This window comes from Stegostoma tigrinum, chromosome 37, assembly GCF_030684315.1.
Source record: "Stegostoma tigrinum isolate sSteTig4 chromosome 37, sSteTig4.hap1, whole genome shotgun sequence".
NCBI classification, from domain to species: domain Eukaryota; kingdom Metazoa; phylum Chordata; class Chondrichthyes; order Orectolobiformes; family Stegostomatidae; genus Stegostoma; species Stegostoma tigrinum.
Window position 1 is genome coordinate 11,739,714 of NC_081390.1, and position 24,702 is coordinate 11,764,415.

The 24,702-nt window shown below is 44.1% G+C and overlaps 1 protein-coding gene across 1 annotated transcript; it reads left to right on the forward strand.

Moving 5' to 3' along the window:
* Positions 1–267: 267 nt before the first annotated feature.
* On the forward strand, positions 268–24,080 carry echs1 (enoyl CoA hydratase, short chain, 1, mitochondrial). Its single transcript, XM_048563690.2, has 8 exons — positions 268–409; positions 8,473–8,670; positions 11,978–12,105; positions 16,518–16,617; positions 19,197–19,301; positions 21,078–21,197; positions 23,248–23,315; positions 23,401–24,080. The coding sequence occupies exons 1-8, from the start codon at positions 325–327 to the stop codon at positions 23,464–23,466; spliced, it is 870 nt and encodes a 289-aa protein (XP_048419647.1). The 5' UTR covers positions 268–324; the 3' UTR covers positions 23,467–24,080.
* The last annotated feature ends 622 nt before the right edge of the window (positions 24,081–24,702 follow it).

Below are 24,702 nucleotides of genomic sequence, written 5' to 3' on the forward strand. Positions count from 1 at the left end.
TCCTTGTACAAATCAGTTACAGCAGAGTTGGCAAGTGATTGCATTTCGGTGAGATTTCCTAATCAAGGACCAAATGTACCATTCATCATGGTTTTATGCATGGATGCATTGTCTTTTTGTTGTTAAAATTTAAGATGACTGTGCGTGTAAACGACGTTGACTGAGGAGTTACAGCGGCGACAAAAATGAATGGATTAATCTGCAATCAATTGGTGGTGCGCAGCCCAGATCGGGTGATTGACAGCTCCCGGGGAAGGGTGGCGCTTAGGCTATCGCGATATTCACAGATCTGGGACAGAGGCATAGGTGGATCCCACGCAGAGAATGGCAACAATGTCTTTTCTGTGTAGGGCGGCTGCGTTTTCTCTCCGTGCCTCCAGGTCCAATGCAGTCAGGGCGTACAGCGCAGGTAGGCTCTGGTGCTAAAGGCGGCAGGAAACCTGCTTTAAGTCTGTGCAAACCCGAGGTCGGGGCCTTTTCCAGTGCGTGGGGTGGGACGCTGAATGCAAACTGCGAGTGACCTTTGAAAACATGAGGACAGTGCATGTCGATGAAAATGTTCGGCCAACCCTCACTGCGGCCGAATGCATTGTTTTAAGGAGAAGCAGCCCTGCAAGATTGCATAGCACCCGTTCACAGAGAGCTTCCTTCTTTGCTGATGTCTTTGTTCTTGACGTCTTTATGAACCATGCTGAAAAGCAACTGAAAATAAACGTGGATAATAAAATGTGAAGCTGGATGAACACAGCAGGCCAAGCACCATCTCAGGAGCACAAAAGCTGACGTTTCGGGCCTAGATCCTTCATCAGAGAGGGGGATGGGGAGAGGGAACTGGAATAAATAGGGAGAGAGGGGGAGGCGGACCGAAGATGGAGAGTAAAGAAGATAGGTGGAGAGGAGAGTATAGTTGGGGAGATAGGGAGGGGATAGGTCAGTCCAGGGAAGACGGACAGGTCAAGGAGGTGGGATGAGGTTAGTAGGAAGTGGAGGTGTGGCTTGGGGTGGGAGGAAGGGATGGGTGAGAGGAAGAACCGGTTAGGGAGGCAGAGACAGGCTGGACTGGTTTTGGGATGTAGTGGGTGGAGGGGAAGAGCTGGGCTGGTTTTGGGATGCGGTGGGGGAAGGGGAGATTTTGAAGCTGGTGAAGTCCACATTGATACCATTGGGCTTCAGGGTTCCCAAGCGGAATATGAGTTGCTGTTCCTGCAACCTTCGGGTGGCATCAATGTGGCACTGCAAGAGGCCCATGATGGACATGTCATCTGAAGAATGGGAGGGGGAGTGGAAATGGCTTGCGACTGGGAGGTGCAGTTGTTTATTGTGAACCGAGCGGAGGTGTTCTGCAAAGCGGTCCCCAAGCCTCCGCTTGGTTTCCCCAATGTGGAGGAAACCACAGCGGGTACAGTGGATGCAGTATACCACATTGGCAGATGTGCAGGTGAACCTCTGCTTAATGTGGAATGTCATCTTGGGGCCTGGGATGGGGTGAGGGAGGAGGTGTGGGGGCAAGTGTAGCATTTCCTGCGGTTGCAGGGGAAGGTGCCGGGTGTGGTGGGGTTGGAGGGCAGTGTGGAGCGAACAAGGGAGTCACGGAGAGAGTGGTCTCTCCGGAAAGCAGACAAGGGAGGGGATGGAAAAATGTCTTGGGTGGTGGGGTCGGATTGTAGATGGCGGAAGTGTCGGAGGATGATGCATTGTATCTGGAGGTTGGTGGGGTGGTGTGTGAGAACGAGGGGATCCTCTTTGGGCGGTTGTGGCGGGGGCGGGGTGTGAGGGATGTGTTGCGGGAGATGGGGTCAAGGGCGTTCTCGACCACTGTGGGGGGAAAGTTGCGGTCCTTGAAGAACTTGGAAATCTGGGATGTGCGCGAGTGGAATGCCTCATCGTGGGAGCAGATGTGGCGGAGGCGGAGGAATTGGGAATAGGGGATGGAATTTTTGCAGGAGGGTGGGTGGGAGGAGGTGTATTCTAGGCAGCTGTGGGAGTCGGTGGGCTTGAAATGGACATCAATTACAAGCTGGTTGCCTGAGATGGAGACTGAGAGATCCAGGAAGGTGAGGGATGTGCTGGAGATGGCCCAGGTGAACTGAAGGTTGGGGTGGAAGGTATTGGTGAAGTGGATGAACTGTTCGAGCTCCTCTGGGGAGCAAGAGGCGGCGCCGATACAGTTATCAATGTAACGGAGGAAGAGGTGGGGTTTGGGGCCTGTGTGGGTGCGGAAGAGGGATTGTTCCATGTAACCTACAAAGAGGCAGGCATAGCTGGGGCCCATATGGGTGCCCATGGCCACCCCCTTAGTCTATAGGAAGTGGGAGGAATTGAAAGAGAAGATGTTGAGGGTGAGGACGAGTTCGGCTAGGTGGATGAGGGTGACGGTGGAGGGGGACTGGTCGGGCCTGTGGGACAGGAAGAAGCGGAGGGCCTTGACGCCATCTGCATGCGGAATACAGGTGTATAGGGACTGGACGTCCATGGTGAAAATGAGGTGTTGGGGGTCACGGAATTGGAAGTCCTGAAGGAGGTGGAAGGCGTGGGTGGTGTCACGGACGTAGGTAGGGAGTTCCTGGACCAAAGGGGAGAAAATGGAGTCCGGACAGGTGGAGATGAGTTCGGTGGGGCAGGAGCAGGCTGAGACGATGGGTCGACCAGGGCAGGCAGGTTTGTGGATTTTGGGAAGGAGATAGAAACGGGCTGTGCAGGGTTGGGGAACAATGAGGTTGGAGGCTGTGGGTGGGAGGTCCCCTGAGGTGATGAGGTCATGAATGGTGTTGGAGATGATGGTTTGGTGCTCGGGTGTGGGGTAAACGTGCATAAATTGTTTCAAGCCATCTCTTCACAAACCACCTCTCCCCTGTGGTCCAAAAATTGTCATTTTTAATCTTGCTCGTCTCTATTAAGAATCGATCTCTGGGGTAGGCTTTAACTCATTCAAACCCAGCCACTGTGAATGAGAGGGCTAGAACCATTCTTGGCAATCATCCCACTCCCACTCCCACTCCTTTGACGACATGTCCATCCTGGGCCTCCTGCAGTGCCATAAATGATGCCACCCGAAGGTTGCAGGAACAGCAACTCATGTTCCGCTTGGGAACCCTGGAACCCAATGGTATCAATGTGGATTTCATAAGCTTCAAAATCTCCCCTCCCCCTACCGCATCCCAAAACCAGCCCAGCTTGTCCCCGCCTCCCTAACCTGTTCTTCCTCTCACCTATCCCCTACTCCCCCCTCAGGCCGCACCTCCATTTCCTACCTACTAACCTCATCCCGCCTCCTTGACCTGTCCGTCCTCCCCAACTATACTCTCCTCTCCATCTATCTTCTCCTTTACCCATTTTCGGTCCGCCTCCCCCTCTCTCCCTATTTATTTCAAAACTCTTCCCATCCCCCTGTCTGATGATGGGCCTAGGCTCAAATCGTCAGCTTTTGTGCTCCTGAGATGCTGCGTGGCCTGCTGTGTTCATCCAGCTCCACACTTTGTTATCTTGGCAATCATTCCCCATTAGGGCCCAGTTTATCTCTGCTCAGGGAAGAGTACACCGTTTAAAAATATGAACAATTCCCCTTTGGATCAGGGATTGGGGTGAGGGGTTCAGTTTTTGTCCCTGGACAGCCATATTAGTGATGTGATAACAGCACAGTGGCTCAGTGGTCAGCACTGTAGCCTCACAGCGCCAGGGACCCGGGTTCGATTCCAGCCTCAGGAACTATCTGTGTGGAGTTTGCACATTCTCACCGTGTCCCCGTGGGTTTTCTCCGTGTGCTCCAGTTTCCTCCCACAGTCCAAAGATGTGCAGGCTAGGTGGATCGGCCATGCTAAAATTGCCTGTAGTGTTCAGGGGTGTGTGGGTTCTAGGGGAATGGGTCTGGGTCGGAGCTGTAAGGGGCAGTGTGGACTTGTTGGGCCGAAGGGCCTGTTTCCACACTGTAGGGAATCTAATCTCAGCATTTCACTTTAAACTTCCCAACTGCTTTGATACTTTCTGTGCAGTTTTAAAAATGGAGCTTTCAATCAGGCATGAATTACTGCATAACAAACCCTATCGCAAGACAACAAGGTGTAGAGCTGGATGAACACAGCATCAGAGGAGCAGGAAAGCTGAAATCTCAGGTCTGCAAGCTTCTTCAGAAAGGAATTGATGAGTCAGTTCAGTGTAGCCAACATCCCTATTGTGATCACCTCAGTGTTTCGATTCTAAAGAATCTCTCCCTGAAAGTTAGTGTTATTGATGCAATGATGTGTTCAAGGGGTGTTAGTTTGTGTAGCAGAGAGGGAAAAGAAACTTGTGAACAAGGGGGGTCACCATTACTGCCCACACCACATTGATCAGGGGATTTACCCTCTGCACAGTAGGTACAATATAAATTTAGTGCCATGTCTATGTTTACGTGAAAAAAAAAGTGAAAAGTTTTATAAGCTGCCCGACCGCGGTGCATACATCAATGACAGAAGTCATACATTGTCAGAAAAAATAAGTAAAATTAAGACAACGTTCATCACAGTTCAGTTAATGGCTCCCGGGCTTGGGGAAAGCTGTGTTAGGAACAACGGAATGCCCTGAAGACATAGCCAAGACGAGACTGGCACACTCGGATGCTGGATACTAGGTCGGAAGCCTTCACCAAAGAAGACCGCCATTCAGAGCTGAAACCGCCCTTCCTAGATGAGACCACCGGCTACCGGGCTGTTGGAATATTTAGAAATCGAAAACAAAGAAGACCTGCTGCATAGGACAAGATCATCTTTGTCCAACTTGAGGCGTTTGGGCTGAGGTGAGAACGTGGGTCCTCAGCCTAGTCTGGTCAGGGGAGTAGTCAATACAGGGACTGTTCCTCACTCGTGGGGTGGAGCCATGTCCGGTTCATCCTGGCATTACTGCTGCTGCTATTGGAGGCTTAAAGGAGAAAAGAAAAAGATCAAAAGTAAAATGAAAAGAAAGCCAATGGGAACGGATGAGCCTTGGAGTAAGTAAGTACCTGGCAGATTCTATGGGTCAAAGAGGTCTGCTGCACTGAAGGAGGCCCTTTGGTCCATCGAGTGAACTGGTGAAAAACAACCACCTAACTGTTCTAGCCCTATGTTTTATCACTTGGCCTATAGCCTTGTATTTCTTGGAGTCACAAGTGCACATCTAGATACTTCTTAAAAGGTATGAGGGTTTATGCCTCTACCACAATTCATATGTAACCAAAAGTTGGGTATGTACCACCAGAATTCTGGTAACAAAAATTCTGGCCCTTTGAGACCTAACACAATCCAGGTCTAAGTTTTATTCCCTGGAAATATTGACCTGATGCAATGACACCTGTGGCTGTCATCGGCCTGTGTTTCTAGCTGTTTGTGAGATGCAAAATCAGGATTGAATCAGTCTGTGGGACGCGATCCTTGAAGTTAATTTCATTGTGAAATCAAAAAATAATCATTTAAAACAGAATTTGAACCATTTTGAGCCACATGAAAAGGGTTTGGTTAATTTGAAACTCGATTAGTTATTGTTGTTGGAGAAAATTGAAGTTTGCCAAGTTATTTCTTGTGCTATGGATGGGGCCAGTATTAGTGTTTTTACATGCATTCACAAGATTATTTTATTACTTTTTGGTAATCTCCTTCATGAGCCAATCTTTATCACATCCAATAGTTCCACGCTGTACCATTCTATAGTAGATTTTATTCCAGATTTTAATGAATCAATTGAATTTAAATTCCACAGCTGTGATGGTGAGATTTGAAGTCATGTCATTCCAGAACTGCATTATGAGTGTGGGAACATAACCATAATGTTACAGGAAGATAGCTCACTTCAGTCAGTGGAGCAATGGAATTTGCTTCAGGATTTGAATTTTGGGATAGATTCAACCAGTGATGTTTACTGGAATTCCTTTAAAAATTCATTCATGGGATGATGGCCTCATTGTTTAGCACTTATTGCACAATCTTAATGACCGAGAGGGTGGGCCAGAGAAACTGGATATGGAATAACATGTTTTTTGCCCTTTATTTATTCATTGGATGACAGCTAGGCAGCATTTATTGCTCATCCCTAATTGCCCAGAGTGCAGTTCAGAGTCACCCACCTTTCTGTAGGCCATGTGGCAGTTTCCTGAAGGGGATTAGTGAACCAGATGGGTTTTTCCAACAATCAACACATGATCATCATTAGATCCTTAATTCCAGATATTTATTGAATTCAAATTCCACCATCTGCCATGGCAGGATTCGAACTTGGGCCCCCCGAACATTAGCTGGGTCTCTGGATTTACAGTCCAATGATAGTACCATTAGGCCATTGCCTCCTCCCATTGGTTCTGTACATCAGAAAAAGGCAATGGTGGCAAATTTCCTTCCCTATGGGGTTTGCGTGAACCAGATGGATTTTTACGACAATTGGTAGTGGTGACATAGTCACGATTAGCCCAGCTCTTTATTGTATTGAAAGTCTACCATGGTGGGATTTGAGCCTGCATCATCAGAACACAGTCTTGTGATTGTGCCCAGTCTCAATACCACTACAACAGTGTCTCCCCGAAAATGAAGGGGACGCTGGCTGAGCACAACCAGACTTGGCTGTCACTCCCCATTATCTCTAGTACGGTGAAGACATGATAAGTCGTTATTGGATAACCCAAAACTCTGGTTGTTCCAAAGTTGCCAGCCATTCCCCATCAGCGGAACAGGAAATCTCTATAGAAGGATGCCTGTGATAAGCTGAAGTTCTGTACGGTGGACTCCAGATTAGCCAAACACGTGCCAGCTTCTCACGTGGACCACAGCGGTTAGTCAGAGCAGAGCTGGGCCATACTGGCATGTGCAATTACGTCAGGATCCTTGTGTGGGGCCTCACTAGTAAGGCTGAGGAGGTCAGTGAGTGTCCACCAGCTGATCCGACCATTTCCCTGGCTGAAACCATCAGACCTAGGAGCAGAAATTAAGCCATTTGGCCCATCGGCTCTGCTCCACCATCCATTTGTGGCTGATAAGTTTCCCAACCCCATTCTGGCCGTAGAGATGCTCCAGAATTTACACGGAAGCTTGAAAACAGGGAGAAGACTGCATTGACAGCATGGCAGTCTGTATCACACTCTCCTTGAAGACATTGCACGAACCAGAAAAGGATTTATAAGTCTTTCCAGGTATCCAGTCCCCAATATTGTTCAGGCTGGTCAAAGTCATCAGAAAGCGTGAAAAATGAAGACCTTTTTATCCACTGTTTTCATTTTGTTTTGATGCAGAGTGCGTTTGGAGGTAGAGTCAGATTGCATAGGGGCCTCTTCACCTATCTCAAAGCCTACCTTCACGTACACAGGCTGGCTTTGTTCAGTTCAGTACGATGTTGTCATCACGTTCACTAGTGTCATTAGACGGAAGGAACACTGACCTGTGAATGAACTTTCGTGAAAACAAGTGCATGTAACAGGCCAGGGTTCAAATTTTGGACATTTTTTTTTGAAACATTGGTGCAGGCCCTTTAAGCCTATTCCCATGTCTGTCCTATGGCTCAAAAAAGCATCTGAGCCCATTAGTATTTTGCTTGCAAAATGCTGAAAGGGACTGACAGGGTAGGTGCAGGCCAGATGTTTCCCCTGAATCTAGAACCAGAGGGAAACACTATGTAACAACAAGGCGAATGCTGCTTTGGTCCAAGGTGTGGAGAAGGCTTATTTAAAAAAAACTCATTGCTGTGAACTTTTGGAAGTTTCTACTACAGAAGGCTGTGGAATCTCAGTCTTTGAGTATGGTTAAGGTAAAGGAATTTGGCTTTCTAACTACCAATGACGTACAGGGTTGTACGGATGAGGTGGATAAAGGGTAATGAAGTGTTCAGTCAGCCATGACTGAATTGAATGGATTAAATAGCCTAATGCTATTCCTATGCTTATCTTCTGGTAATGAAACAGTGAATGAAAACTAATCCATCACCTATCGCATGCTGGTCAGCATTCTTGGAAGTTGACCAATGATCGAAGTAGAACGGTCCGTGAGAAAAATCATGTAGTCATAGAATAGAATCTTAAGAGTCCCTTCAGCCCAACAAACCCACACTGATCCTTGGAGCATCCCAATCAGACCCATCCCCCTATAACCCACTTAAACTACATATCCCTGAACACTACAGGCAATTTAGCATGGCCAGTCCACCTAGCCTGCACAACTTTGGACTGTGGGAGGAAACCGGAGCACCTGGAAGAAACCCACGCGGACACAGGGAGAATGTGCAAACTCCACACGGGCAGTTGCCCGAGAGTGGAATCGAACCCAGGTCCCTGGCACTGTGAGGCAGCAGCGCTAACCACTGAGCCACTGTGTTGCCCCAATCAATAAAAATTGAAAAAAAAAGTTCTTTTGGTAGATCATTTCTGTTTTGGAGTATCAATCCATTGCTGCGCTGCTTAAGGATCGCCACAAATCTCAGATCTTGTACTACCCATTCAGAAGTCATTCGTTAACATACTGTCCTTGTCATTCTCATTCAAAGGTGGCCAGTATCAACACCTCCTTGTGGAGAAAAAGGGCGAGCAGAAGAATGTGGGATTTATCCAGCTGAATCGGCCAAAGGCATTGAACGCTTTGTGTGACGCGTTGATGAAGGAACTCGGTCAGGCACTGGACTTGTTTGTGGATGACCCGACAGTTGGAGCCATTGTCCTGACTGGAAGTGAAAAGGCATTTGCAGGCAGGTATCGAAGCGGGTGTTCACCAGTGATTTATAATAGGAACAGATTGGGAGGCAGGTTTTGGAAAGGTGCAGCAGTAATAGGGCTGTTGTCATGGGTGATCCCAACTTCCCTAAAATCGACAGGAACCTCCAAAGTGCAAATAGTTTGGATGGAGCCGATTTTTTTCAGGTGTGTCCAGGAAGGATTTCTGACTCAACATGTGGATAGGCTGATGGGATGGGAGGCCATATTGGACTTGGTGCTTGGCAATGAACCAGGCCAGGTGTCAGATCTCTCGGTAGAAGAGCATTTCAGCGATAGTGATCACAACTCCATGAACTTTACTATAGTCATGGAGAGGGATAGGAGCAGACAGTATGGGAAAGTATTTAATTGGTGGAGGGGTAATTACAATGCTATTAGACAGGAACTGCGGAGCATAAACTGGGATCAGATGTTCTCACGGAACTGCCCAACAGAAATGTGGAGGACAGCATGAAGCAGACAGATATGCTGGAACAGGTTGATGTTAGGAAAGAGGATGTACTAGAAATTTGGAAAAACATGAGGATAAATAAATCCCCTGGGCCAGATGGGATTTACACAAGGTTACTACGGGAAGTGAGGGAAGAGATTGCTGATCCTTTGGCGATGATCTTTGCATCCTCACTGTCCACTAGAGTAGTACCAGATGATTAGAGGGAGGCAAATGTTATTCCTTTGTTCAAGAAAGAGAATAGGGATAATCCTGGGAATTACAGACCGGTCAGTCTATCCTGTGTGGTGGGTGAATTATTGGAGTGGATTCTGAGAGACAGTATTTATTATTTGCAAAAGCATAGTTTGGTTAGAAATAGCCAGCGTGGCTTTGAGGGGCAGGTCATGCCTCACAAGCCTTATTGAATTATTTGAGGATGTGACAAAACACAGTGATGAAGGGAGAGCAGTTGATATGGTGTATATGGATTTTAGCTAGGCATTTGATAAGGTTCCCTGTTGCAGGCTCATTCAGAATGTAGGGAGGCATGGGATTCAGGAAAATTTGTCTGTCTGGATAGAAAACTGGCTGTTCAGTAAAAGACAGAGGGTGATAGTAGATGGAAAGTATTCAGCCTGGAGCTCGGTGACCAGTGGTGTTCCGCAGGGATCTGTTCTGGTACCTCTTCTTTTGTGATCTTTATAAATGAACTTGGATGAGGAAGTGGAAGGGTGGGTTAGTAAGTTTGCCGATGACATGAAGGTTGGTGGAGTTGTGGACAGTGGGAGGGCTGTTGTAGGTTACCATGGGGCATTGACAGGATGCAGAGCTGGGCAAAGAAGTGGCAGATGGAATTCAATCCAGAAAAGTGTGAAGTGAATCATTTCGGAAGGTCGAATTTGAATGCAGAATACAGGGCTAATGGCACGATTCTCGGCAGTGTGGAGGAACAGAGGGATCTTGGGGTCCACGTCCATAGATCTCTCAGAGTTACCACTCAAGTTGATAGAATTGTAGAGAAGGCGTATGGTGTGTCGGCTCTCATTGGCAGGGGAATTGAGTTTAAGAGCCGCGAGGTTACGATGCAGCTGTACGAAACTCTGGTTGGACCACACTTGGAATATTGTGTTCAGTTCTGGTCACCTTATTATAGGAAGGATGTGGAAGCTTTAGAGAGGGTGCAGAGGGAGATTTGCCAGGATGCTGCCTGGACTGGAAGGGAAGGTTGAGAGAGCTTGGGCTTTTTTCATTGGAGCAAAGAAGGAAGAGGGCTGACTTGATAGAGGTGTAGAAGATGATCAGAGGGATAGAGTGGATAGTCAGAGACTTTCCCAGGGTGGAAATGACTACTACGAGAGAGCATAATTTTAAGGTGACTGGTGGAAGGTATGGGGGAGATGTCAGAGATAGGTTCTTCACACAGAGAACGGTGGGTGTGTGGAATGCACTGCCAGCAGTGGTAGTGAAGTCAGATACATTAGGGACATTTAAACAACTCTTGGATAGGTACATGGACGATAGTAAAATGTAGGGTAAGCAGGGTAGATTGATCTCAGTAGGCTAATGGGTCGGCACAACATCGTGGGCCGAAGGGCCTGTACTGTTTTGCATTCTATATTCTGTAATATGGGCTATTGTCTACCTTCAACATGGTGTCATGTTTTTGGGAAAACAGGAATTTATAGATAAAAGAGGAAAACATGCCCAGATCTATCTATCTACCTTTTGTTGTCCTCGTACTAATATGACTCAATGATCATGGAGTCATTGACTGAGTATAGTAATGAATCTCGTTTGATTAATAGGACATCCAGACATGACAGGAGGAAAACCCCAATGATGGAGAGCTTTGGAAATCTTAAGTTCAAAGCTATCTGCTTCTCCAAAGTACTGTTTCAAATTCTTCATGTACTCAGGCTTAAGAAGAGAAAAGCAATCATAATTTAGATTCATCCCATTCGACTTTATCCATGAGAACAGTACATGTTAATTTGAGTGGATCCAAAATTCCACTTTCAAAATTCTGTCGTGCACTATCTCATCCATCCACCATGACTGTGCAGATTTACAATGGCTCAATCCACCACAGCCCAGGTTGGAAAATCCACTTCCTCGCTCCTTCTATGAGCGCGAGAGATAGAGCGAGCACGAGAGACAGAGAACACAAGTCTCTTTCTATTTCTGTCATCTCTTTCAACTACAAACCTTTGAAGAATTTTACATCTTCACCCAGAAAGATATCCGTACCTACATCCGTGTCAAATTTTAACTTTTGGAATTCCCTCTCCATCTATTCGACTCTGTCTCATTAGCTCTCTCTGCCTCGTGAACACTCTCTCTGGCACTCACATTCTCTCTCGCACTCGCTGTGTCTGTCTCTCTTGCACTCCCTTGTGCTCGCGCTCTCATGCACTCTCCCTCTTGCTCGCTGTCTGGCGCTGACGTCGCTCGTCCACTCTCTTGCCCTCTCTCTCTCGTGCTTGCAGTCTCTCCCCATCTCACGCTCACATGCTCTCTCCCCTGCTGTAGCGCTCGTGCGCTCACCCTCGCTCTCGCGCGCTGTCTCACTCTCTCGCACGTGCTAGCTGTCAGCCTCTCTCTCATGCTTGCTCACTCTCCCTCACACTCTCTTTTTCTCTCTGTCTCGCGCTCGCTGTCTCTTGTGCTCATGATGCTGAATGAGACCTGGCCTCCTGTTCTAAAATCTCTTGTCTTGGCAAGTTATTCGTCTTTGTCTGATCCATTCTCCCCGTGCGCCTGATGTTGCCCCACTCTTAGAGGTGCTCCATAACTGCAAGGTTTTATTGTGTTTTGGATCTGTAGTTTAACTCCTGTTTCTTCTCCAGCTGGTGCCGATATCAAGGAGATGGAGAAGAAAACTTTCCAGGATTGTTATACTGAGAACTTCCTTTCCCATTGGAACTGCGTGGCAACAGCACAAAAGCCAGTTATTGCCGCAGTGAATGGCTATGCTGTAGGTAGTGCTGACGATCTCAAGTTGACACTTTAAGCTTGTGGAACACACATACCCATTTTGAAATCTGTTCAAGCACATTGCTGCATGACCACGAAGCTAGCTTATCATGTTCCCCCTCCAGAAACTCGAATCTGGATCCGGGTAATACAGATAAAATATTCCTCGGAGGGAATAGGTTTCCCTGGTCGTGTTTGGGTCAATTTTAGGTGGATCGGATGACCAGATGGCTTAGTGGAGCAAACCATGACAGATTAGGAGTACGTTGTATCTGCATTTCTTTGCACCTGTTTCCTGTTATTTCCTGTTTTGCTTTTCTGTTGATTCCGAGAAAACTCCCGCTGCAAACTAATAGGTCACTGTTAGCGCTGTGATCGTGCCCAATCTCTGAGCCGGGGTGGGGGGAGGGCCTGGGTTCGTGTCACACTTGCTCTAGAAATGCAACATGACTTGCCTGAAGAATTAGGAATCTATAATTTTGGACAGGAAGTCCAGTGTTCAGTTTACTGACGTAGTTCACCTCAGCGGAGATGGCACAGAGTTTCTTGTGTTTGACGGTAGTGATTCTGATGGTAACAGCTGCTTAGTTTCGGCGTCCAGTCATTGATACCTTCTGAAAAATGGTCTTTGGCTCTTGGGTCAAGACAGGATGCTTCCCAAGGTTGGATATTGCTCCAGCATACACTGTTCACTTTTCAGATGAGCTTCCGCAGGCGTGATAGGCACCTGGGAAGCTGGAGGTATGCGAAGGTCAACAGTGACAAAAGAGGGGACCCATTGGAAGAAAATCTGCTCAGGCCATCAGATGTGAGACTATCCCTGAACCTCTCCCAGCTGTTGTAAGGTATAAATGTCACATGCTCATACTGTACTGAAACAGATGAGGGACAGTTTTTAATTATGACTTTTGCATTGTTCAGTAATCTATAGACTAAACACTTCATTCCTTGGCTGAGAGATTCCTCACTCAATCAGACAGCAGTTAGCTTCAGTGAAATTGAGTTGAGAAGGCACAGAGTATTCTTTCATTTGACTAATTCACTCTTTTATTCCCAAACATATCAAGTATCAAAAATATCCAAATATCAAATTTATCTCCTAATACCAGTTGTAAACAGTCAAAGGAAACCACATCAGTCACTTCTCTGCGATCTCAATGCTGCACTTTAATCGAATACACTACCCAGGAATGTGCAGCTGGCCAAGCTTCACTGTTGCTTTGTTCTCCACCTCACCTCAGCTCAACTTGCCTCCCGTTGCCTCAATTCGCCTTGCTTCAACTCAACGCAACGCAACTCAGCTCAGCTCAGCTCCTGGTGAGGGGTTGCTCACATGCTGTTTATCTCTGGGAGTTACAAATAACACTGGATTTTGCACCTGATCTCTTATCGGCTTCTGACCAATCAAAGACATCCATGTCGTGTTTTGAAGTTCCCATCCTCCCAATCAGGTACCAGAACTGCTTTGTTTCTCCTTGATTGGTCTGTGCAGTAGTTCTTGCGTATGTAACTATAGCATGGCCACTTGTTCAGTTTGAGCAATTCTCAGTCTCTCCATTCAAGCTTTAACCCTTTGCAGTCCTGGCCAACAACATATATGATTGTAAGCACCCATGGTAGCAGTCAAATAAGTATTGTATCAATACTCCATTGTGTAGCCTGACCTGTGGTAAAGATATCAGATAAATGTGTTAGAGATAATGGGAACTGCAGATGCTGGAGATTCCAAGATAATAAAATGTGAGGCTGGATGAACACAGCAGGCCCTCTGATGAAGGGTCTAGGCCCGAAACGTCAGCTTTTGTGCTCCTGAGATGCTGCTTGGCCTGCTGTGTTCATCCAGCCTCACATTTTATTATAGATAAATGTGTTAGGTCAGTCTTCATTGTCAGGGTAACAACATATTTGCACTCAGTCCTCTTCCCATCATTTATTTGCAGATTCCCATTTTCTACACTTCCTGTTCTAACTCAGTCTGGGATTTTATCTGACTAATGTTTGATGTATCCATCTGAATTTCCTTTCCCTGCTTTCTCACTGACTCAATGTATCCACAATAGTAGTGGAAAGTGAAATTTCAGATCAAGTGTGGAATATTTGGTTACTATTGTCACATGGGTTAATTTTGTGGTCATATCCAACTGATTGAATTTCTACATTACAATTCTAAATAATTTTGGTGCACATCCTATCATTTGGAAACATTTATAATCACAACATAATTTTTACCACAGATGGGACAACAGAATATTGATTTTAATTTTGTGCATTTCCCAAACACAGACAGTGCATGAACTGCACTAGCCATGTCCTTCAGAGTGGTCCATAAACTGCAAATTTCTAAAACTCATTCAGATTCCTTTTTAGTTTTCAAGTGTTGCATTTTTCAAAATAAAACAGCAGCAAAGCTTCAGTCTTAATCAAGGTAACATTAGTTCACTGTGAAACTACACCTGTGGTTACACTGGTAAAAGTGATCAAGTTTTGAGCTAAAAAGAAAGGCATATGGCATGATAAATAGTTAAGAAGGATGAAACATACTTATAAAAATGAAAGTACAATCAATCTGTCAAATGCTGCAGGTCTATTTCTTGCCTGAAGCTTCAGTTTCCAAAGTGGATTGGTTGAAGACTTGAAAACAGAAGTCAGCAGCTGGCGTAACTTCAGTAGTTGACATGTCTACATAAACTCATCAGGATCTTTCAACAGTGACGGAAGGCCTTTTGTGCCTCACTAGTTCAGTGGTTACAGGACTTGCAGATTGCTGGAATGTTCTAATGAACAGCGCTGATTTCTGTATGCCTTCCTTGTGCTACAAATGACTGTGAGCCTTCTGTCTGGGCTCTGGCTCTCGCTCTCTCTGGCTCTGGCTCTCGCTCTCTCTGGCTCTGGCCCCCGCCCTCGCTCTCCTCTCTGGCCCCCGCCCTCGCTCTCCTCTCTGGCCCTCGCTCTCCTCTCTGGCCCCCGCCCTCGCTCTCCTCTCTGGCCCCCGCCCTCGCTCTCCTCTCTGGCCCCCGCCCTCGCTCTCCTCTCTGGCCCCCGCCCTCGCTCTCCGTTCTTCCCAAGAGACATGGTTTCTCATGGTCTATTTATTATTCAAAAGATAAAATATTAATTCAAACCAAGCTGTTTAAATATAGAACATAGTTTGAAAGATCATAAAGCACACAGCAAAGCGAAGTTTCTCCTATGGTCCAACACCAACACTTTATTGTGTTTCAAATTTAAAGTAATCATCATTCTATACCAAATCTTTGGGCTTGACTTACCTGTGAAGTCTTCTTGAATGAGTGTTCACAAAACTGAAATATTGAACCTTCTCTATCTTTTAATAATCTTCCAATTTTTAGGCTAACACTCCTGTCCTGGTTGTTTCACAAGCTGTTGGGTTGGCACGGTGGCTCAGTGGTTAAGAGGGATGACTTACAGTGTCAGGGACCCAGGTTTGATTCCAGCCTTGGGTGCAGTTTCCACATTCTACCCATATCTGTGTGGGTTACCTTTGGGTGTGCCAGTTTCTTCCCACAACCCAAAGGTATGCCGGTTAGATGGATTGGCCATGCTAAGTTACCCATAGTGCCCAGGGGTGTGCAGGCTGGGTGCCTTAACCATGGTAATTGTGGGATTACAAGGTGGAGGGCACTGGGTCTGGGTGGACCTCCCTTTGGAGAGTCAGTCCAGACTTTATGGGCCAAATGGCCTTTATCCGCATTGCAGGGATTTTATGACAAATGTTCACACAAAGCTGCTTTCACTGAGCTGTTCTATACTTCTTTCTCAGAGAGAAACTATACTTATTTCTGACCCCAGCCCATTCTCCATCAAAACTGCCTTAAAAGCTTGCAGTCTCTGGGTTTTCCAAGCTAAAGTCAATTTTTGCTTATTCTAAACAAAAGGCAAGCTAACGTTTGTTCAGTGATAATGGGAACTGCAGATGCTGGAGAATCCAAGATAGTGTGAAGCTGGATGAACACAACAGGCCAAGGGTCTAGGCCCGAAATGTCAGCTTTTGCGCTCCTGAGATGCTGCTTGGCCTGCTGTGTTCATCCAGCTCCACACTTTGTTATCTAACATTGTTCAGTGTCTATTACGGATTAGATCATAGTTCTGCAAGGACTCTGTAATCTTTTGAGGGGATTTTTTAATGGTGTTCTAGACCTTTCTCAAAAGTAATTAGCATCAACGTGCCCTAGTTTAAACCCACACTCTGTAAATAATACAGATTCACAGATTTAGTTTGCGCATTTTCATCACATTTGTAACTAAATTTGGATTTAGGATAAAATGCCAGGTTATGTCCTATTGAACTAATAGATAGTTCTGAAAATTGATGGTATCAAATTAAAATGTACACTTACATTCTGTAAATTCATCCAGCATTTAACATTTGATTTGAATCTTTTTGGTCTGCAGCTTGGTGGAGGCTGTGAGTTGGCGATGATGTGCGATATCATATATGCAGGAGAAAAGGCACAGTTTGGGCAACCAGAGATTCTGTTGGGAACCATTCCTGGTAAATGTTCTGCACAATATTATTAGTAGGTAAACGGTAAGGTTTTACTGTTGGTTTATAATTCTGAAATTGTCCTCTCCTTTGAAATTGACTGCTAGTCGCTACCTGTCGGCTTGTTCATCCAATCAGTGTTATGCAGGATTTGTTAGGATCATTTCCTCGCTTATAATAAGCCTGGCAGCAGTGACACACCATGTGTTGAGGATATGGATTGTTCACCACTGGGTACTACAAACCTATGCATCGTTGGAATTTTGGACAAGCGCTTCTGTAATTAACCTTCTGTGGAAGGGTCACGGGACCCGAAACGTTAACTCTGATTTCCCTTCCACGGATACTGCCAGACCTGCTGAACTTCTCTGATTTTGTTTCTGATTTACAGCTTCTGCAGTTCTTCAGTTTTTACTTCTGTAATTAAATTAGTTAACTTTAAAAATTACTAAGTATTTGCTGTCGAGCTGTTGGAAGTGATTTGTTTGCAGGTTTGTATTACTTTAGAAAATGAGCATTTAGCTGTTAAAGCCAGATATTTTCCATTGCTGTCCTGCCTGCTGGGAGGGTTCTGTTATCATGTTCTGAAATCTGAGAAGCCAGCTAATACTGTTTATTGAGAGCATTGACTTTGTTGCTATCTTGTTCACAACTAATATTCCAAATCTAATCCAATTAGTCCCCTTTCCCTACAGTCCAGCTATAGTTCTATCAATGTTTCCATTTCAGGTATTTATCCAATTCTCTCCTGAAAGTTACAATTGAATCTCCATTAGGGAGTGCACTCTGCAGGTTATTCAGGTGTATTCTTAGCAGAGAATGTAACAAACCTAATTGGCGTGAGATCGATTTGTGCCACCAGTAAATCTATTTTCAACCTTTGGTATTTCCCAAATGCCAAGTATATTTTCAAAAACCTTTCAGAAAGCAAATATTATGGCTGAGAAAAGACATGCCAGTCTTCTTGAACTTCTCAGGACAGAATCACAAGAATAACAAATCTCAGAGGGAACAACAATTTATGCTGCATGCTGTGTTAGTTGGCACATGGGCTCTGGTAGAGACTTTCCGTGGAGAGTTTAACAGGGAACAGGCTAATTAGTCATCCTGCTTGGTTTGAATTTAAACAAAAGCTTGGTAGATGACTGTTCTCTAGTGGCTAAAACAAGACATGTTGATGGCATGTCTCTCCTTATTACCAATATTTAAGTTCTGTACTACCAAGGAATGAAGTATAAAATTTTTTCTCGCAGTGGAACCTTAGCTCTCCATGCAGATAGATAAAATGTTGCAATTTCATCTCCCAAGGGAAAGGTCCAACTCAAAGAGGTTGCACTGGGAACATTATTCAATCCAAGCTTCCCTTAAGCACAGCTCCAACCTTTAGTGCAGGACCTCTCAATTTAAAGTGTTGCGCTGATCAGGATAAATATCTGAAAAGCAAATAACTAAGCACCTAGTTCACCATTTCTGAGTATCTCAAAATTATTCCCAAGTTTACCTTGCCACCTCTTTGCAGAAACATAGAAAAGATACTGAATGAGGCCTTTTGGCCCATTGTGCCCATGCTAACCCAAAGACAACTAGATGCCCTTTCTAATCCCAAATTTCCACTTACAGCCCAAAGCCCTACAATTGACAGCACTTAAGGTGCAAATCCAGGTACTTTTAAAAAACGTTTAGAATCTCTGCCTCCACCACCAACTCAGGCAGTGAATTCCAAACACCCACCATCTAATCCTTATGCCTCTCTTCTTGAATCTGTGACCCCTGGTTTTCGAATTCTCTGCCAAGGGAAGCAGGTCCCTCCTGTTTACTCTATGTCTACCCCTCTCAATTTTGTATTCCACAATCATGTCACCCTTCAGCCTAGTGTGTTCCAAGGAAAACTTGCATCTTTGCTATTTCATGCATAGCACAAGCTGAAATTGCACCACCTTCAGCTCAATGAAATCAGCTCCAGTAAAGACTCCTAAGAACTATTTGTCTATTGCAACCATAAGGGGTATTTTAATACCACTATGAGGTTTACGTCAAGTATCATTCAGACTTTGAAAGCAACATTATTTTAAATGGCCCAATTTTATAATATACTGTTGAATTGGGAAGTATTATGAGGAAAATGCTGCGTAGTTACATTGCTTACTTCAGTAGCTGACCGATGTTGACTTCCAGTTTGGGGAGGTCTTGATTTTAAGATGCTCATTCATTTTAAGTCTCACCATGACATCACCTCTATCACCCCTACCTCTATTATCTCCTTCAGTCCCACAACTACCTGAGATATTGATGCTCCTTTAATTCTAGCCATATGCCTATCCCCAGTCTTCATTGATCTGCTGTTCCCCTTCAGCTGTCTGAGTCCCAAGCTCTACAGTTCCCCCCTCCATCTCTTTCCCCTTTAACACCATCTTGCTCTTTGGTCACGTGTCCCATTATCCCCTCATGTCACACAGTGTCAAGCTTTGAATTATAACGCTCATGAACTTGCCTAGGATCTTTCATCATGCTAAAGGTGCTGCATAGTATAAGTTAAACTGAAACTGGGGGCATGTTGGTAAAGCTGCAGTGTTTCTTCTTCTTGGTAGGTGCTGGTGGAACACAGCGGTTGACTAAAGCAGTTGGGAAGTCACTGGCAATGGAAATGGTCCTCACGGGAGACAGGATTTCTGCTCAGGAAGCCAAAGCAGCAGGTTATTGGATTGTTTCAATTTTGTCCTTCTACATTCTACGTCAGCATCAGGGCATTTGGAGAAGCAATTATATGTCACCTTGGTTGGATTAGGAGCAGTCATTCCTCATTTATTCGTGAGTCCCACTCCACTAAATAACTCAATGATCTAGCTTGTCACCTTTAGAACTGAAGGTGATGTTAACAGTGAGCCCTGTTATGTGCTTGGGTGGATATAAACCAGCACAGTATCGTAGAGTCATTGAGATGTACAGCATGGAAACAGACCCTTTAGTCCAACTTGTCCATGCCAACCAGATATCCTAAATTGAACTAGTCTCCTTTGCCAACAATTGGCACATACCCCTATAAGCCTTTCCTATTCATGTACCTAATCAGGTAGCTTTCAAATGTTGAAATTGTACCGGCCTCCAGCACCACTTCTTCTGGCAGCTCATTTCATACACGCACACACCCTCTGCGTGAAAATGTTGCCTCTCGGGTCCCTTTTATTATCTTTGCCATTTCACTTTAAACCTATGTCTGTCTAATTTTGGACACCCCTACCCCGGGGAAAAGACCATGGCTATGCACCTTATCCATGATTTTACAAATTTCTGTAAGGTCACCCCGCAGCCTCTGATGCTGCAGGGAGAATAGCCCTGGGCCAAGTTCACTCCCCAGCTAACACTAGTGGAATCTGGTAATCTGCTTTTTCTGTTCGTGACTGTGGGATTTGCTGTGTGCAGATGGGCTGCCAGGTTTGTCTATACAAGGGGTCTGCACTTCAGAAAGTCATGAAGATGTTGAAGGGATGGGGAAAGCCCTCATTGAAAGCTCCTTGTGTAAAAGCCAGCACACAGAAATAGAGAGATATCATCCAACAAGAAGAGTATAGTTGATCCTGTCCACATTCAGGAATATTTTTGATTCAAGGTATGGCTGCAGTTCTGCTTTTTTGTAAAGATTTTGAATGTACAGAAAAATCAAACCTTGCAGAATCCCTGATATAACATGGTGTCCAGCTGGATGAACACAGCAGGCCAAGCAGCATCAGAGGATCAGGAAAGCCGACGTTTCGGGTCGAGACCCTTCTTCAGAAGAAGACCGAAATCGACCCGAAATGTCAGCTTTCTTGCTCCTCTGATGCTGCTTGGCCTGCTGTGTTCATCCAGCTCTACACCATGTTATCTCGGATTCGCCAACATCAGCAGTTCCAACTATCTCTTCCAGAATCCCTATTTTGTTTCAAGCTTTCTGAATGTTTTCATCATAAGTATTGAAATTGATTTGATTTATTGACACGTGTATTCATTGTAAGTACAGTGAAAAGTGTGGTTTAGCACGTTTCATGGTTTTTTTTGTGATACACATGACAATAAATCAGGAACATAGAGCAGTACAGCACAGTATCGGCCCTTTGGCCACGATGTTGAGCTGACCTATTTTACTAAGATTAAACTACCCTGTGTACCTGTTTTGCTATCATCTATGTACTCATCCAAGAGTTGCTTAAAAGCCTGTAAAGTATCTGACTCAAATAAATCAAATCGATTAAAATCAAATTGATTTCAGTATTTATGCTGAAAACTTTTGGAGCTGAGGGGTGGTATTCTCTAATGCAGTGGAGTTTGGGCTTTTGGAACAAGTAGTCTAGACTGAAAGGAGTGAAATTAGTGCACATTACAAGGACTTGTGATTAACCCAGAAGAAATAATAGATGCAGTTGGTACTGTTATTTTACGACACTCAGTATGCAGCTTTTAAGCTGATAGGTGTATTTTCCTGTTTCCGAAAGGGCTTGTTAGTAAAGTATATCCAGTAGCTCAAGTGGTGGAAGAAGCCATCAAATGTGGAGAGAAAATAGCAAGCAACTCTAAGCTTATTACAGCAATGGCGAAGGAAGCAGTCAATGGTGGTAAGCAGATTAATTCTTTAACCTCAGTATTGGTCCTCTTGCAGCTATCTGTCTAATAATGAGGTTGAAGATTTGTTTTACCAGGCATTAGCCAATCCGTAATGTAGATACATTGCTTCCTGCTTATTGAATTAATGTTTACTTACAAATTGCGGGATTTGTTTAATGTTGATATTTATTGACTGTGTTTTAGAAAATTGTAATTAGAAATCCAGTCTCTTTATTTATTTCACAAAATGATTGATATTTTAGTTCTGGAATTGATAACAGTTACGCTGCATGTTTTACTGGTGAAAATACAGTTTGGCTTCCCTTTCAGATTATTTCAAAATCCTAACTTTTAACTAAAAGTTTGCTTTCAAAAAAGCAAAATGATTTTTATTTCCGTTTATTCCCGTTATTGTTTCTAAATAATGTTGACTTTTCAGTTGCATTTCTTTGCCCATCTAGTAAACTGCACACCAATATCTCACTTGTATTGAACTGGTGAGCATTTTAAGTTGAATGGATGAATTAGATTGCTGTGAGGTGAGGTTGGAGATAGATTCACTTCACTCACTTTATTCCCTGAATTTAACACTGGTGTTGGGAGATCTGTAGTTTGCCCAGTGCATGGAACATAGGAACAAAAGTGGACCATTCAGTCATTGATATGCTATGCCATTCTGGATTATGGCTAGTCATCTGTCTCAACACCATATTCCTGCAGTATCCTCCTATCCCCTGATGTCATTTGTAAATAGAAATCTGTTGATTTCTAACCTGAACATATTCAATGACTAAGCTACCACAAGCATCTGCAGTCAAGGATTCCAAAGATTCACCAGCCTCTGAGTGAAGAGAAACCTCTTCACTGCAGTCCGAAATGGCATGTCTTTTATACTGAGACTGTGTCCCATCATTCGAGACCCCACAGCCAGAGAAATATCCTTTCAGCTTCCACGCTGTGTCTCTTGAAGGATTTTGTATGTTTCAGTGAGATTGCCTCTCACACTTCCAAACTCCAAAGAATATAGGCCCAGTCATCTCCATCTCTCCATATAGGACTGTTCACCAACTCAGGGATCAACCTGGTGGACCCCAGCTGCACTCCCTCTGTAGCAAGTACACACTCTCTGAGGCAACGGAACCAGAACAGCACAGAATACTGCAGGTGTGGGCTCACCAGTGACCTGTAGAATTGAAGCAAGGCTTTTTTGCTCCCACACTGAAATCCTGCTGTAACAAAGGATAACACACCATTTTGATGTGGAACTTGAGCTTTGGATGAGTTATTTCATTCATTCCATTTTGTGTTGAATGTTATGAAGGATAAATATGACTAAATTGGAGCCTGTGAACAAAAAGACCCCATTGTAAACCCAATGGAAGATGGTGGAGTTTAACAATTTCAATGTAAAATTGAGTCTATTGTAATATTGGGTCTGATGACATTCCAGTGCTTTCCTTAATGAACTTCTCTGTTAGTGAATGACTGTTCCAGTATAATTTTTCAGGGTTTACTTAATATTGAGATTTGTTGCAAATGTTTAAAAACATAAATGTTGCCATCATTAGCAATCACTCATTAATAAGTAGAAATGGCCACCTATAAAGTTCCCTGTCACTGATCATGGGTTCTGTGGGTCCTTGCTTATTGCAGCTGAGCCCAATCCTAGAGCTCTATTTACAACAGCCCGTTTCCATAAATATGTATGCTTGCACATGGAAGTTAATTTGTTGCTAGCAAATTAAATTGCCATTTGCAACACCAACCACTCTTAAAATAACCCAGTGTTTAAAGAAAACAAAAAATGCTGGCAGTAGGTCAGGCAGTATCCGTGGAGAGAGGGCAAGCTAACGTTTTGAGTCTAGATGACTCTTCATCGGAGCACCAGTTACACTTGAAACATTAGCTTCCCCTCTCTCCATGGATGCTGCCTGACCCGCTGTGACATACAGCAGTTTTTGTTTTTAGTACAAATGACAGCATCTGCAGTCATTAGTTCCTACCAGTGTTTAATGACATTGATCCACTGTGGTTGCTTAACAGTTCTGTACTGTATTTCAGCTTTTGAATTGACGTTGGCAGAAGGAAACAGATTGGAGAAGCATTTGTTCCACTCTACGTTTTCCACTGTGAGTATTCTGTCTTCGATTAAAACAAATTGTACCTTCATTTATCAAGACTTATCGCTTATTTGATGTCTATTCTTTGTTTCAGAATGACCGGAAAGAAGGCATGAGTGCATTTCTTGAGAAGCGGAAGGCTAATTTCACTGATCAGTGATTGTATTAAGAAGTTCTGAATTGCAATGGCAACTGAATTACTAATGTCAGTTGGATCAGCTGAAAGTTGATAGAAAGTTGAAGTTTTGAAAATAGCGCACAATATTACAAGAACAAATTCTGATTCCAAATAAATATTTTGTTTTAATACTTCTGTACTTTATTTTTGTCAGAGTAATTGTGAGTGAAATATTAACAATGTTTTTACTCATTTGAATCATTAGCCATTCTGTTACTACTTCTACTTTCCACAAAATAATTTCAGCTGATTTCCATTGGTCAAGTAATTCTACTTCACCTCATATTAAATATTTTGTCATTTAAAAAGTAGATGTATCAATGTTTAGGGTATGTGAAATGGCATCTGTTACTTCAACAGTACAGCAACAGACTGTAGCAATTGGATGGTTAACAGCCTTGGATAACTTTTTGAATCAACTTGCGTTGCATTGAACTGTACCTGTGCAATTATACAATGGGATTCTTACTATTTGATTGGTCTTAACTCGAGGACAGCAGGGTTCTTTGTACAGGGACTTTTTTTGGTTCTTGATTAACCAGCAATAAAAGGTTAAAATAAAGGCAATTTGCCCTTTGAGACTACCAAGAAATTTATATGAGACAACTTGTTTTGTTTAAGAGGATTAAAGATGGATCAAAAATTAGAAGAATGTGGGAAGAGGTTTTGCTGGCAGACAGAGTTTCAGAATAAGGGATCATGAAAGAATTGTGAACTTGCGAGAAAACAGAGGAGTTTCCTTTAACGTTGCCATTCGTAGTTGTTTGAATCCGAATTCTAATAGTATCAATAATACACTGCCGTAGTATTCTGTACTAATATTGCAATCGCTTCCTTTGAAGGCCATTTTATGATTTCTTTTCTCTGCACCTAGCCAGAATCTTCCATTTATCTTTCTCTTTAAGAGAAGCAAAGTGAAAACACATTTTGCCTTACTTAAGGCTACTGAGTTTACGTGTATTTTTCAGCCCAGCTATTTGTGCATTAAAACATGAAAGAAATTATTACCCACTCCTACGTAGCGTGCTGAAGACTTGCTTAGTACAGATGTACAGTGTTGCTCTTTAAGAATGATGAGCACTCATTTTGGTTAATATTAACTCAGTGCGGCGTCCTGGTCCCACGTGGTCTTTTCAGTGCCTGTGAAAGTGGCTACTTGGTCAAGGCTGCTGAAAGCATTGGGAGTTCTCTGAACCATTTGCTCAGTATCGGTTTCTC

Coding starts and splice junctions, on each gene's coding strand:
- echs1 (XM_048563690.2), top strand. CDS start 325: ATGGCAACAATGTCTTTTCTGTGTAGGGCGGCTGCGTTTTCTCTCCGT. Junction 410..8,472: donor AGTCAGGGCGTACAGCGCAG/GTAGGCTCTGGT, acceptor TCTCATTCAAAG/GTGGCCAGTATCAACACCTC. Junction 19,302..21,077: donor TCAGGAAGCCAAAGCAGCAG/GTTATTGGATTG, acceptor TGTTTCCGAAAG/GGCTTGTTAGTAAAGTATAT.